This window comes from Macrosteles quadrilineatus, unplaced genomic scaffold (assembly GCF_028750875.1).
Source record: "Macrosteles quadrilineatus isolate MER2022 unplaced genomic scaffold, UCM_ALF_1.0 Scaffold_1__1_contigs__length_201487025, whole genome shotgun sequence".
NCBI classification, from domain to species: Eukaryota; Metazoa; Arthropoda; class Insecta; order Hemiptera; family Cicadellidae; genus Macrosteles; species Macrosteles quadrilineatus.
Window position 1 is genome coordinate 137,554,565 of NW_026542594.1, and position 14,889 is coordinate 137,569,453.

At 34.4% G+C, this 14,889-nt stretch overlaps 1 protein-coding gene across 1 annotated transcript in view; it reads left to right on the forward strand.

Moving 5' to 3' along the window:
- LOC128985557 (DNA damage-binding protein 1) overlaps positions 1–14,889 on the forward strand; it is a 154,199-nt gene that overhangs the window by 6,769 nt on the left and 132,541 nt on the right. Inside the window, exons 2-3 of the mRNA XM_054405159.1 lie at positions 2,145–2,293; positions 6,074–6,336. Of these exons, the coding sequence (XP_054261134.1) occupies positions 2,145–2,293; positions 6,074–6,336 (412 nt within the window). The remainder of the gene's footprint in view (positions 1–2,144; positions 2,294–6,073; positions 6,337–14,889) is intronic.

Below are 14,889 nucleotides of genomic sequence, written 5' to 3' on the forward strand. Positions count from 1 at the left end.
GGATTGAGAAATGAGACTGTTCTAAGCTAACCAAACTTGATGTAACAATTAAAAATTCTGTTTCATAACAGAAAATGCAAGTGGAGAATATCAAATGGAATTTTTAAAATGTTACAGGAAGTTTGGTTAGTTATGTTGGGTTAGTTTAGGACAGTTTCATTTTAATATAATTTTTTTGTAATTGTTTGTTGGTACTGCAATATATTTATGTATCATAGTTTGTCAGTTGATATGTTTCAAGTCGTCAAATATCATTAGTAAAAAAATTCAATCGAATGAATGTGTGTGTAAACTAAAGTACAGCCAAATAAACTAATACCCTGCCAAGTGTATAACATCAAAGAGACCTGCTTAGAAAAAAAAAAAAACGCTCGCAGCTTAAAAACAAATCCGTGATAGGAACAAAACTTATAAAAGATGGAATAACAGTCATTCCTTGATGCAACTCACATGCAGGGTTGGTACGGTCAGGGAAAACCTGGAAAAGTCATGGAATTTGGTTGGTCTGGAAAAGTCAGGGAATTATGAAAAAATTCTGGAATTTCTACTGAAAGACTACTTTTTTACCAATATGGTTTAAAAAACAGCACATTCTGCACCTAAACATTTTTTTACCAGAGTGATGACTAATGGCAAAAAGAACGACATAAGCACTGAATCACATTTTTATATCGATAGTTATTTATTGGCACGGGGGAGGAATCGATATGTACATAATTTGAATTAAGTTTTGTATTCGGAAGTGATTAAATAAGTTAAATATTTACATTTTTTAAAATATTTCTAGATTTTGATTGGTCGATATCGACTTGTGGTATACCTGGAAAAAGTATAATATCAGCCTGGAAAACCTGGAAAAGTCAGGGAATTTTGTTTTCCAAATTTAGTACCAACCCTGATATGGTATCCACAAGTTCCCCTTGTTCATTATTCTAAAAAAGCCAAGGGCATTCAGCAAAAATATAAACTTATCTTCCTTGCCAATTTATTAACCCCAATCAGAAATCTGCTCAACGAGTTTGTGCCATCAATAAAAAAATACTTGAAGCAAATAAATCTGCCTGTTCGTGCACTACTGTTGTTGGTTAACACACCATTACAACCGTCTAAGGAAAATTTGGTGAAAGGGGACATAAAAGCTGTCTTTCTGCCTCCTAATGTGACCTCACTCATCCAACCAATGGATCAGGGCGTAATCGAAAGGACAAATGGTGACATTGCAGTGAGTATGAGCTCAATCTTAGAAGAATCTTAAGAAGGTCATAACTTATTTAAGGCAATGAAATCCCTGAATTTCAAAGATGCTAAGTTATCTATACAATTTTGCTGCAGCATAGGATAAACTGGAACCTGACACACTGCAGAAATTGTGGCATTTAAGCGTTGGCCACAAACTATGGCTGAAAATGAGCATACCAAAGATGAGCAAAACGACGATGCACTGGAAATTGTTAACGATTTACAAACTATGGGGCCGAACATCCCTGCTAATGAAATTGAAGAGTGGATCAATGAATGTGACAAAGACTATTTTTAACACTTTTGAAGAGCTCAATGACAACCAGATTGTTGCCACTGTTAGCCAGGAGACTGTGAATGATGACTCGGACGGCAAAGAAGAATCCTCCACCCGAATTTCACCTAACGATGCAAAAAACTCTTTTGACGCCACCCTTCAATTTAAACAAGCAGAATCCAACTTCAACTCCAACAGACGTCTTGTAGATAAAAAAATTAAGGGACATAGCAGCTAAATCTAGAATGAAATTTGCTAAACAAAAATGTATCACTGACCTTTTTCTATGACAGAAACCAAATAAAAAAGTCAGGTCATGCCCTGCCAAGACTACATATAAAATTTCCCTCGTCTTGCCTGGCTCTCTCACTCTCAAATCGATCCACTCCCGCTTAACTTAAGTCTAGTCCAGGTTGCAAAATTTTTAGATTTGATATTTCACCAGCATTTCAATGGATTCCAATTAATTAGGCCTATTACATTTCTAAGTATTTAATACAAACATTCAATTTCTAGTTTAGGCATTTTGTTTGATTGAAACAATTTGTTTTAGGTTTGAGCACTTATATAAGTTATTATTTCATAACATTTTGTATATTTTACATAAACATTAAATTTTTTACTACAGGAAACTTCACCTCTACAAGTGACCTTAATTTGATACTGGCTAAAAATACTCGCATCGAAATCCATTTGGTTACTCCAGAAGGATTACGCCCATTAAAGGAAATTGGACTTCATGGGAAAGTTGCTGTCATGAAGTTTTTTCGACCATTGGTAATGTATTAAAGAATAAATATGATTTTGCTTAGCCAACTCTTTATGTATTTTTTCTTAAGTTAGTTAACAGCATAGAGCTCTTCATGGAACCTACAAAAAAAAAAAAAAAAATTATAACTATAACTATAAATTATAAATAAGAAAAAATAATTATAACTATAATTATTTAAAATGTTCCCAAAACCATGTTCATAACATCTTTATTATTTGTTAACTCCTAATAAAGTATTCAAAGCCACACATAAAAATTATTGTGAGAAAATCTTTTACAAACAAGTGTTAAAAATTCCTAGTTTTAAACTAAAAGACACATCTATCGTGAACTTTAGCTGTGAATATTATAATGTACAGCCGTGACCCCTGCTACTCACTCAGTACTATTCTGGTCCTTACTAGACCGTTCCGGTTTCAATAATGAAAAAATTAGAGTCCCCTTAAAAAATTTCAATGTTTGGTCTCCTCCCGCGACCCACTGGTGAGTCACCTCCCATAAGATCTAAATAATACTAATTTGCATGAAATAACAATAACAAATTCAGTCATATGTTTAAAATACCCCTGCTGCAGCAAACCTGTCGACTAAGCGAATTTCCATTTGCCTGGATTGATTTTCAATTAACCTATTAAATTACCATTTATGTTTAACAAGTACCTAGGTTAGCTGCTACAGGGAAACTAATAAAATGTGTTTTTTATTAAAATATCAATAGCTTAGCATGAAATAAATAAATCCGCCAAGTTTGATCAAAATATATCCATAAACTATCAAACTACAACGTTTAACTATATTCTCCATAACAATAACGTGGGAATTTTAAATTAAAAATTTTTTTGAATTTTTTCCGTAACCAATCACCGTACAAAAACACTTTGATATACTAAATTATTTGTTTTTTTTAAGCTCCTTTAAAAGGTCTGGAGAAAAATTGAAAAATTTTGTGTTTTAAGGGTATAAAATGAGAAAAACCCATTTTTACCCCATAAAACCCCCGTTAAATCCCGTTCTCATGGTCCGATCATGCTGGTTCGCGAACTCATTCAAGTTTATCCTGCCTTACACCTTCAAACCAAATTTTATCAAAATCGGACAAAAATTACTCAAGTTATCGTCCGGACGGACACACACACACACATATATACGAGATATATAGATATATATATATACTTATATAACAATTTGAACGAAGGGTGTTTTTGGCCTTTGGGGATATCAAAATGAAAAAGTAAATCGGTCCCTGGCCTAGGTCTTACCATGAGACCTACGGTAATAGCTAACTTCCCTATAGGGAAATTTGCTAAATACTTCCCTTTAGAGAAATTCGCTAAATACTTCCCTATAGGGAAATCCGCTAAAAATTAGTAGGCCTACCTATAGTTGACCATAGGTCCATTGTTTATTTCGTAGTATTTATCGATGTCTTTAAATCCAATTTGATGTATGTCGATCTTGATCCATGATGTAAAACACACAAAAAATGGTTATAAGAAACACACACCAACTCTTTTGGATAAGACTGGGTCAACTAACACATCGAGACTTGTAGAAATTTGTGTGTAAGGAAAAAAAAACTGCCAATTGTACCGGGGGAAAATCACCCATGTAGAAACCACCACAACAACATATTTATAGGTTACTAGGGGCTTGTAGGGACATAAGTCCCTAAAAAGCTCAAAATGTAAATCAAATTATTGTACAACTTATCTTTTGTGTGAAAAAAGTTTTTGGTTTGTCTTTGTTTGCAGAGGTTTAACTCTGCTAAAGGCAGAAAACATGTCTGTGAATAAAAATAGTCTGTGAATAAAAATATTGGTTTACTAAGGTAGCTTTGGTCTTTTGGTTAATGATGATAAAAATGCTTCTCTGATTGAAATATTGGTAATTGTCTTCGTCAAATATGAAAAGGCAAATAAAGGTTTGTTCAGATAAGCTTAGTTATTGGTCAAAACCGCTAAATTAGCACCCCGACCCAGTTATTATTTATAAGTTTATACTCCTAATGTAAATTTTGAACAAAGATTAGTGTAACGGCATACCATTGACCAATCTTAACCCTAGATTTGTTTCTGATCAACATTAAAAAAAATTCTATTAGCCTAGTGTATGTTTATGTGGTGGTATTCCTCCTAAAGTTAACTGACCCCCCTCTATCAAAAAGGGCCTAAACAACGCCTGATTACTAACTTTTTTACGGATGGTTAGGGTTCCATTACCCAGTTATCGAAACCAATCATGAAATTACTTTTCATAAGCATCTTCGACATGCATATTTTTGGTTAGTTTGAGGAAACGGAAACTACCTCTAGGTTATACTGTTATTTTTTATTTGGATGATCCCATTACTACAGTGCATACTAGACTATATTACTTTAAATTTTTTTGCTTGGAGCAACAGGCAGTACCTGGTTAAAATCTCCTCTAAACAATATTGTTTTTTCGCCTAATGGAACTTGGCATAGTAGGTTACTTAATGAACTAATTAATACCTCTACGAACCTATTTCATCTTTATTCATTAAGACTAAAAAGTCTTAATTATTATAGCTAACGTCATCCCTGGTTTATATAGTATACAGTACATTGCAGAATTGACTGGCAAATAAGTAATCCAAATGTAATATTGCTTACTGTCTGAATGATAAATCACGATCAGCTGTATTGAAGTAAACACAAATCAGCAGTAAATGGCTTCTAATGCTATTCTTATGGAGAACATTTTACGTTATATCTAATTTTGTGGTAAAATTTGGGGAATTTCACTATTTTTCCCGCCGTCACAGGATCGAGACCTTAATTTTAACCCTCTCCCGTCGTTCTACGATTTCCCAGTCGCCTACAATTTTGACACAAAGAATCGGCTTACGTAATTAATATATAGATTCCATTAGTGCTACAACTAACAACCAAGTCGATAAAAAATAAACCGTACATTTGTGACAAACCATAAAGTGTATGCATGTTGGCATCAACAAAAGGTGGTTGACATCTTGTCCAGTGAGTTTGCCGGTCATTGGCAAAAATCCTTACGTCATCAATTGTTGACACTCGTCGGTGGTGAAGCAATTTTTTTAACATGTTGTTAGCGAACGTGTTAGAATCATAAATACCCACTTGAAAATCTGAAATAACTTTTGAGTATTTTAAAGATATTTCTTGAGTTTTTAATCCCCCATATTTAGCCAATTATACACTCTAACCAAGAAATCGCCATAATTGTTTACTCAATGAACTACTGTAAAGTAAATGAACTTCAACTCAATGAACTATGCCAAAACACTGCTAATGTTTATTCTTTTTATAAATACAAACACTTTTGGGTATTTATAAAAACCTTAGGGTAAATACTCTAATATATATCTATTTATTAATACCCTACCCACTGGGTATTTATTTGTCCCACATCACTAAAGGTAAAAAAAATCAGTAATAACTTCTTCCAGATTGACCCCAGTAACAGTGACAAACAGTAATTGTGATATTGGGCTTTCTAATTTCTCTTTAGTCTTTCATGCGCCTTTATTCATATTGACTCTGAAATTGTTGAAACTTAGAAGATGTAATAATATTTGAATTGCTATAGAATGACTCGTAGGTTAGTGTAATGCATTTTATGTACATTGGACAACATTTTTGGGATCTTTAAAATCCCTGTATTTGCCAAAACTAAATTGTAATTTGTACTTAGTAAAATTTGTAATTAAAAAAATTTGTAATTTGTAATAGAAATTGTTTAGAACATCTTTAAAAATCAGCTCTATTTGAAGGTGTGAAATTTTTCAGAATGAAAAGAAAGACCTCCTTTTTATTGTTACTGCCCGGTACAATGCTATGATCTTAGAATGTAAAGGAGAGGGAGACAGTTTAGAAATTATTACAAAGGCTCATGGAAATGTAGCTGATCGAATCGGGAAAGCATCAGAAAATGGAATCATTGCAGTAATTGATCCAGAGGCTAGAGTTATTGGACTGAGATTATATGATGGACTGCTCAAGATAATCCCACTGGATAAAGACAACTGTGAATTAAAAGCATCTAGTATAAGGTAAGTGTACATTTGCATTGTATTAAAATTTAAGTAATGGGGCTAGCCAGTTGTTTTTTTTTATAGGCTACAGTCAGGTTTTTTATTGCTTTGCCTATATGAAGGAATGTTTGTAAACCCTCTTAAAAGTTACTGTTCTTGAATAAACTAAACCCCGTATTTAAGGGCATCTGAAGATTTTGAATTTTCAATTGTTATCAGTTACTTGAAAGCTGAGTATGAATGCAAGGTGAGTGGAGAATGGAGTAAGATGATCTGAATAGGTTTGTTACTGACTAAGGGTAGAAACACACGCTGTTGTGAGCGTAGCGGTTAACTTTTGAACAATCTTGTTTGTTTTTCTAGCGTTTGGGAGGGGAGCGGGCAACGATCTTGTGGACATTTTTAGTTCAACTTTCGCCAGTAGACCGCCCATTCTACCGTAAACGTAACTTACCCAGAGCGTTTTGGAACCTTCGAACCTTCTCTTTTTGAAAGAATGTATTCAAAGGTCAAGGTAGACATGTATTGCATGAATCGCGATTAATGCTTCTTAAGAACTGGAAACAAATGGTGATATTCACCATGTACCTCCCTTCCTCCATTCACTCCATGCAACCACTCCGATCGGTTTGAGGCACGCAAAATTAATGTTTTTAGCCACGTGATTTTGCTGTGCTGCAAATTGCTTGCGAACTTACTATCTGATATCTTGGAAATGAACAAGCTCCCGTCCGTGTCGCTCTCACTAGGTGCTGCATATGTGTCAGTTGCGCCGCTACAGCTCGCTCTGGATCGCCCCGCCCGCTCCGCTCCGAATCGCTGCATGTGTGTTTTTACCCTAAGACCATTCGTAGCATTAGTCAGGATCATTTATTTTAAGCGTGTTGATCAAGGACACGGTCTTACGTTACGGAAAGTGTAAGAAATGTGGCATATTTCGTATGCCAACACTCTCAAGTCTCATTACGACCGTTATAAGCGAATTGCCGGGTGTTAAGTGGCTGTGTACCGAGTGTCATTGTCTGTTTTGGGTACATGTACCGATTCTGAGTTGAAACCGTTCAACTTGTGAATTACAAGAATGATCAGAGTGATATCTCAGCTATTCTAAATATTATTGTCACCAAGCTGATTGAGTTACGCAAAAACAATCTGGCATTATCTGAAAGAATTTTGGAACTCAAAAGTGATAACAAAGAAATAAAACTTGACTATGGGAAATCAAGGATCAGATCAAATCAACTACAGTGAACAGCTCTTTTGACCAGGAATGAGTTCGATCGACAATAGTTCAGAAACTGAACTAGCCTCTAACCTCGTTTCTCGCAGTACTGAAATGCTTGAAATCTATCTTACATATATGAAAATTGCTCTTTTCTGGAGAATGACCCATATATATATATATAATACGCTAAGCCGATTTTTGTGAACAGAACTCCTCCCTCATTTTTGGACCGATTTTGATGATTAAAGTGTAAAAACAATTCCCCTGATCTGTAGTTTTGCAAAGTGTTTTTCATTTTTGGAAATCTTTATTAGTTTGGGCAGAATCTTCCATCAAAGTTTGGTTTTCTCCCATAAGATTAACATGGGGGAAAAAAAATATTTAATTGGAAACTTTGTCTCCACTAATTTGAGAGAACGGTTGAGCGTAGAAACTTGGCAGAGGTGTACAAAGCAAGTTCTTGGTCTGTAGATGAGCCATCAAAAGAAAAACAAAGTAAGTTACCGTAGGGCTCTGCCCCAGAAGCGTTTAAAAAGTTCCCTTCCCATATTTGTTTACATTATCGTCATATGGATAATTTTTCACTACTTTTTAATGAAACAGCTGTTAATATTTAAATTGTATTTTAAACAACACATATTATAGGGAGTTACTGAGTTTGTCAAAAAGAAGTATTTGCAATGTAATTTTCTGATTTTAAAATGTATTTTGTTCTGCATCATCTCATGTTTGGAATATAACGTTCAATTACGAAATCATTGGAAAATCAATTAATTTTACAGCAACTATAAAAATTATTTCTTATCAAATTATCTTATACTGTATCTATTTTACGGGTTGGTGTCTGCCTTTTTAAACACTTTTGTCGATATTTGTCATATTATTCAGGACAGATTCATCATAGGTTCATGAGATTTTTATCATACATGTTTTCAATTACCGTATTGGAAAAGATTTCGATTGTGTAATACAATGCAAAATACTACAAGTGCAGAAGGGCACGTTGCCCATATTGAACCGCGCCCTCGTGCCTGCACCCAGGCCAACGACTCGGAAGCGTGAATCCATGTGCAGGCCCGAGGAGCGGGCCACAAAAAAAAAACAAACAAGGTGAGAACCATGGATGGAGGTTCAAGAACAACATGCCATTTGAGAGAAACGAGCTGTAATAAACAATTTAAATGCACAACAACAATAATCAACAATAATACATGAAACTCTCAATGAACTTTAAATAATTTAGTTACCAGTCTGGCCTACTAACTTACAGTTATTTCTTTTAATCATCAAAATAGACTAGTATCAGTAAAAGGAAATTAATCAGTTTTAACCTTCAGAAATTATAAATATAAAGTTATAAAAAGGTAACAATAAATAAATATAAATATATCTATATCTCTTTCTTTCAATAAATGCAGTTTTAACATTTAGGGGCCCCAAAAATAAATGAATGGAATAACTTAAAAAATCTTTCAAAGAAGGCGAACGGAAATAGAATATGAAAACAATAACAATAAGCTTAGGCTAGTTTGCATTAAATTTCAAAATATAACAATTAATAAATACTGTGCAACAAATTTAACAATAGGCCTAAATAACAACTAGTCCTACGTTGGATTTTAATATTCGAAGTTCATGATGGTAACAATCAATTAAATAAATTAACACATGCATGGTAACTTGCGGTATAACGGTTTGGCGGTACAGTTCTGGTTTAGGCACAGGTCACTGGAGGCATGCTGAAGCTGGGCGGAAAGGAGGCCAGCCGAAGTCCAAATGGAGGCCATAGGGTGTGAAATACTCTCCGCCTCATGTTGGTGCTCCACCTCCTGGGCCCCAAAAGGCGCGCTGGGCGCTCTAAATTTACTCCATGATCGACATAATTTCCACTAGGATGAAATTAAAGGCAATATACATATGAAACATGCCACAAAATTAGGATGTAATACGATAAAATTTATGCCGAACCGGAGTGGAAGGCAGCCACAGAACCTATGACACTTGGCGGTGGGAGTAATAAGAACAAGGCACAGCCTTGTTGAGGGTCGTGGGAAGTAACAAATCGAAACACTAAACTAACCTACTATACAAAAAAAACACTTGGACCGTTGAATATGAGTCGTGACATTCGCCGGTGGAATTAGTCACGGCTCAACATGAGCCATGTCCATATTTTGTTAAATTAATAGTAGTTTGCAGCAACTGGATTAATTTTTTAATAATTTTTATGAAGAAATATTTGCATGATTTAGAAAGTGATTAATCTTTAAAATTACTATTAATTGCAGAATTTTTAGAGATGTTACTTCGATGTATTCATTCAGCTTAGTGAAAACACGGTAGGCCTAGAGCCTTTAATGTTTTTAACCAACAAAAATGGTTGTACATGTTTACTAGTGCTACTCAGCAACAAAAACCATTAATTTATCTCTAAATTAAATTTCTCAAAGTGCACCGGTAACTTGCCAAGATAATAACATAAACAAAATGACCAAACTCGATTGATACTACAAAAAAGATCAGGCCAGAGCCATTTTAATGCGCTTGGATTGTGACATTTATTGATTCGGCTTATATTTCTCTTAACCAACAGATTATTCATTTGCAGATGAAGTTCATTGTGCTCTTATCGTGTCTAATAACATCTAAACACAGAAAACTTGCCTAAAATAGTACCTATATCTTGACAGATGTTTTGCAGTGGCCTATTACGGACCGTGGCCCACTTGGTTGGCCTTAAGTGAGATTTGTGAACATAACACTACACTTTGACTGTAAAACAAATTTCACAAAGAGTAATTACCATTTAAGCTACTGTCATGACAAAAAGGTAGTGTTCATTTTGAACTAGATATCCTCATCCGTTCTAAGATACATTGATTAACAGCCATGTATGTAAACGTCACTATCTACAATTTACAGTATTTGCTTTTTGGAAATGCAGCATTGCTTTGTCATTGTCATTTGCATTATTTGTTGCCAATGAAGCCGTATGACCATATGAACGAGGTCCCTCATTTCAAGAATAAAAGACATAACACATACACAAGTATATTCCACTACACCTAACAATTATATTGAGCACTTTATGTAATTGATAAGGCTGAGACAACTGGCATCTGCATGTCATGGAATCAATGTTATGTTAAAAAAATATTATTGCTAAATTTAGAGGGTTATTCATTGGCACAGAAGTACGGTATGATGACCGTCGTGATAAAGGAAAAATGAAACTTACACAGCTTTAGGGTGGGCCTCCCTTTAAAGTAAGAACAACTTCTTAACAAACAGATATTAAAAAAAGCATAGATTTAATCTGCATAGCCTAACAACGATGAAATCGTGGAAGTGTTTACCACAAAAGATCCACCAATACGATTTTAATACTATTTAAAGGTTCCACCCAAAGCATTCTTCATATATTCCTCCAAAACAAGAGAAACCAGTTAACATAGTAACAATAATAGTGATGGTCGGATCCGGATATCGGACTACCGGATCCGCCGGATCTGAGCTATAACTGACGCCCGATCGGATACACAAAAAATCGGATCTTGAAGCTCGAGCTTATCTTTGAACTCGCCAGTTTGGTTTCAAATTGTAAAAAATCAATATTTGTTGAAATGTAACTTGTGTTTACACCCATGTGTTTATCCTCGGATCCGGATCCGATTTTTTCAAGATCTGGATCCGGTACTGACATTTTCTTGGATCCGCCCATCACTAAACAATAACTCCTATGACGTCGTACTGTATAAGAAATATGTTATTCATTGAATGATCAACCATATTTTGTAACTAACGCAACAGGCATAATTGTTTTTACACTTATTTATTACTCATTAAACAATGATTTATAAATGCTCAAACCTTTTATAATTTCACTTCATTTATTGCAGTTAGATGAATTAGCGTAAGCCTTTAAAGCAACCGTCGATTTCGACGGGTTTTACCTAGTTTCTAATAATATGCCGATAAATTTTGGTAATAGGTCTTTTTTGGGAGTCTTAAAAACTGTTTAAATTGTGTGAATATTTCTCCAAACCAAAGCAAACACACTGACTATGGACAGCTCATGTTGGCTCCAAATCTACGAATCAATACCCTAGTTCCAAAATTTTGCCAAATCAAGAAACTCTGCCTTCTATTAGCCCATTGGACTACAATAATGCAGAAAAAATTCTACTGTAAATTTTGAGGAAATGAATGTTGGACGGTGGAAAAATGAAAATAGGATTAAGAAAAAATTGCTAAGACCCAACAACAACTAGCCCTAAGCCTACCCACAATGTAGTAAATTATAGAAACCAAGTACTGTAAGTCCTAGATCTAACTCTAGCTATAAGACATGTAGGCAGTTATATATACAGGCGACTGAACCTTAGAAAATTAGGCCTAGAAATAATACAAAAATGCAATGATTGTAGGCAATACAAACTCAGAAAATGGTTCTAGCTTAGGTATGTGTGGAATGAAAAAATCTTGGTACACCTTGGAAGCTAAGGGGACTAGCCCAGAAGATGTTCATAAGTTTGTTGAAAGCTGGGGTTACGTTTGTAGTTGAGGAGCTATAGAGCAAAGATGTAAATGACAGCTTCAAACTTGGGGTTGAATTTGAAAACTATGTTATGTATAGCAAGAAATACTACATTAAAGCGTTTTTTATTCTGGAAACTTTGCAAGACAATTTTAACTTAGATCTTACACATGCCCTTGAGGCCTATTTGTCCTACATCTGAACTTGAGCTCTCAAATCACATTAGGTCTAATGAACCACATGGTTTAGGTTGTATTGAAAGAAGGTGAGTAGAATCAAACAAAAAATTATATCTGTAAACAACAAAGTAGGAATGTTAGAATCTCAGCAATATAAGCGTTAGCCTAAGATTTTGTGTTTGGTGAAACATAGCTGAACAAAGGTAAAAATAAACATTTTAAAATAGATGGCTACAGCAAAGCTGCTAAAAATTTTAGAGAAAATATTCTGCGTAGCCATTTTTAAGGCTACCAACCAATAATGAAGCAGTCAAGGCCAGTCCTATAAATTTACTTGCAGCCCTATCAATTGAAGGGGTGTTTGAATGTTGTAGTGTTATTGTCTCAAGTAATAAATTTGGGTTCATTCTACTGACTATTTATAGGCCATCATAATAATAAAATCTTTCTACAGTTAATAGAAGCATTTGAAAATGTAGTTAGTACCATTAAGAATATGACAAGATACCATCTGTGGTGATTTAAATATTGACAACCTCGAGAAATCATGGGATAAAGAATGTTTAACACGTTTATACAATTTAATCTTACATATAGAATGGCTGTCACTTGGTTAACAGTACACACAGACCATGGACAAAAACCTGTTAAACAGTGATAATTTACTTTGTATTACTCTGCAATCTTGTTTGTAGATAATATATTCTTGTTTTTTTTTTTATATTTTTGATAACCTTTTATAATGTCGCATATTTGTGACACCCGGTCTACAGGGAAGACAAAAGTGAAAATTATTATATTTTTCTTGAAATAGCCCAAACGTATATGCGACACTTAATTTTTGTTTATGTTTTTAAGTGAAAGTAAGTAAAAATAACAGATATTTCAATAACAGTTTATAATTGAACAAATATAAAAAGTTACATGAGATAATGCAGCATTCATACAGCATAAATACATACAGTGATGCAGCAAAGTAAAGAACAGTTTTTCCAACTATCATATGACGTCACCAATGATCTTATCCACAGACCAAGCGACGCAGTTGTGCGACAGACATCCCTGTAGACCACTGCAGAGAATTCAGTGCCTTCAAATAGACCGTAACAAAGATATAAGCGTTTTGATAACATTGGAACACCGACACAAATGGCAGTCTATGGGTAGAAACCAGCCGTCGCAAATGTGCGTCGCTAGTCCATATGAATGAAAAATTTTGTACTATTGCGGTAGCGAACGTGTTAAACGACGTATTACTGTCAAACAATCTTACCATCACATTTGAACAGTATATAGGAATTGACAGTAACTCTGGAAGACATAGTCAACTGGATTACTTTATCACGAACATAAACGGCACCTTGTATTCTGTAGAGATACTACCTCCGCTTCTCTCTAAACACAGTATTTTTATTTTAATGTTTTACCTAATTGCAAGTGTATTTCAAAATTATAAGAAGATTGAAAAGAGAAATATAAATCATAGTAACCTAGAATCATCGATATATAACAAACATGGATCGCGCGCTGCTTGTGTTGCTTGAGCCGTAACGCGGTCCGGCGCTGTCAGACACCCCCCACCACAGTCCGGGCAACCACGTGCACTGCCACTACTGTCAGTATAGCTGTACAGCGGAAGTGCGTGGTTTTATTTTTTCGTAGTAGTATTTCTTCGACGTGATGTACTTTGATCATGCCAGAATCGTGTTCTGCATTCAATTACACAAGCAGAAGAAGTAAGAACAGTTCAATTTCGTACGAAAGAAAATCTCATGCGTGATTCAGAAATGTTGAACGAGTGCATAGAATACTTACAGACTTTGAAAATTTAAAATGTTTCAATTTTGCAGCATCCTAGAAAACCCTTTGCTCTAGGGTTCATGACTAATATATGTTCCATAAGAATTATAACCAGCAGATTATTAGATGACTTAAATTTTTAAGTAGGCTACATCTTAACATAGGCTATAAGTTTTCTCAAGACCATTTTTGGAGCTGTTGTTTTCCACATATCTAACGTGGAGTTTGGGGAGGATAACCACAAAATGAAATGGGCAAAATCCATAGGAAACTTTTTTTTTAGCAACGTTTGATGTTTTGTACGTGAGTGATTTTGTAGTTTTGGTTTATATACAGGGTGTCCCGCAAGTAAACAGCCAAACTCCGGGAAATAGTTCTATATGGGTCAAAATAAAAAGAAAATCAAGAATAACATTTTTTCCAAAATCGCTTCGTTAACCAGGTCCCATTTTACAACTAAATACCTATCGTAATATTTCAGCTATTTCTTATTCGATCTTTTTGAACTTTGTATTGTTTGATACGGAATAAAAATGCTAAATAGAAGTATTCTTGACATTTTTTTCATAACAGCCTTTTTTGAGCAATTTAAGTTCAAACAATTAAAATGGCCGCCATTTTGAAATTTTAAGTTTAACCAAGATGATTTTTTTCTAGCATTGGTCTTTTCTATCTTAACCTACATACCAAGTTTTATAAAGATCGGTTGAAATAAATTTCATAAATAAAAATGTTTATGTAAAAAATACAAAATGGTGGATATCTGGTTAACGAAGTGATTTGAAAAAAAAAAATGTTATTCTTGATTTTCTCTTTATTTTGACCCATAG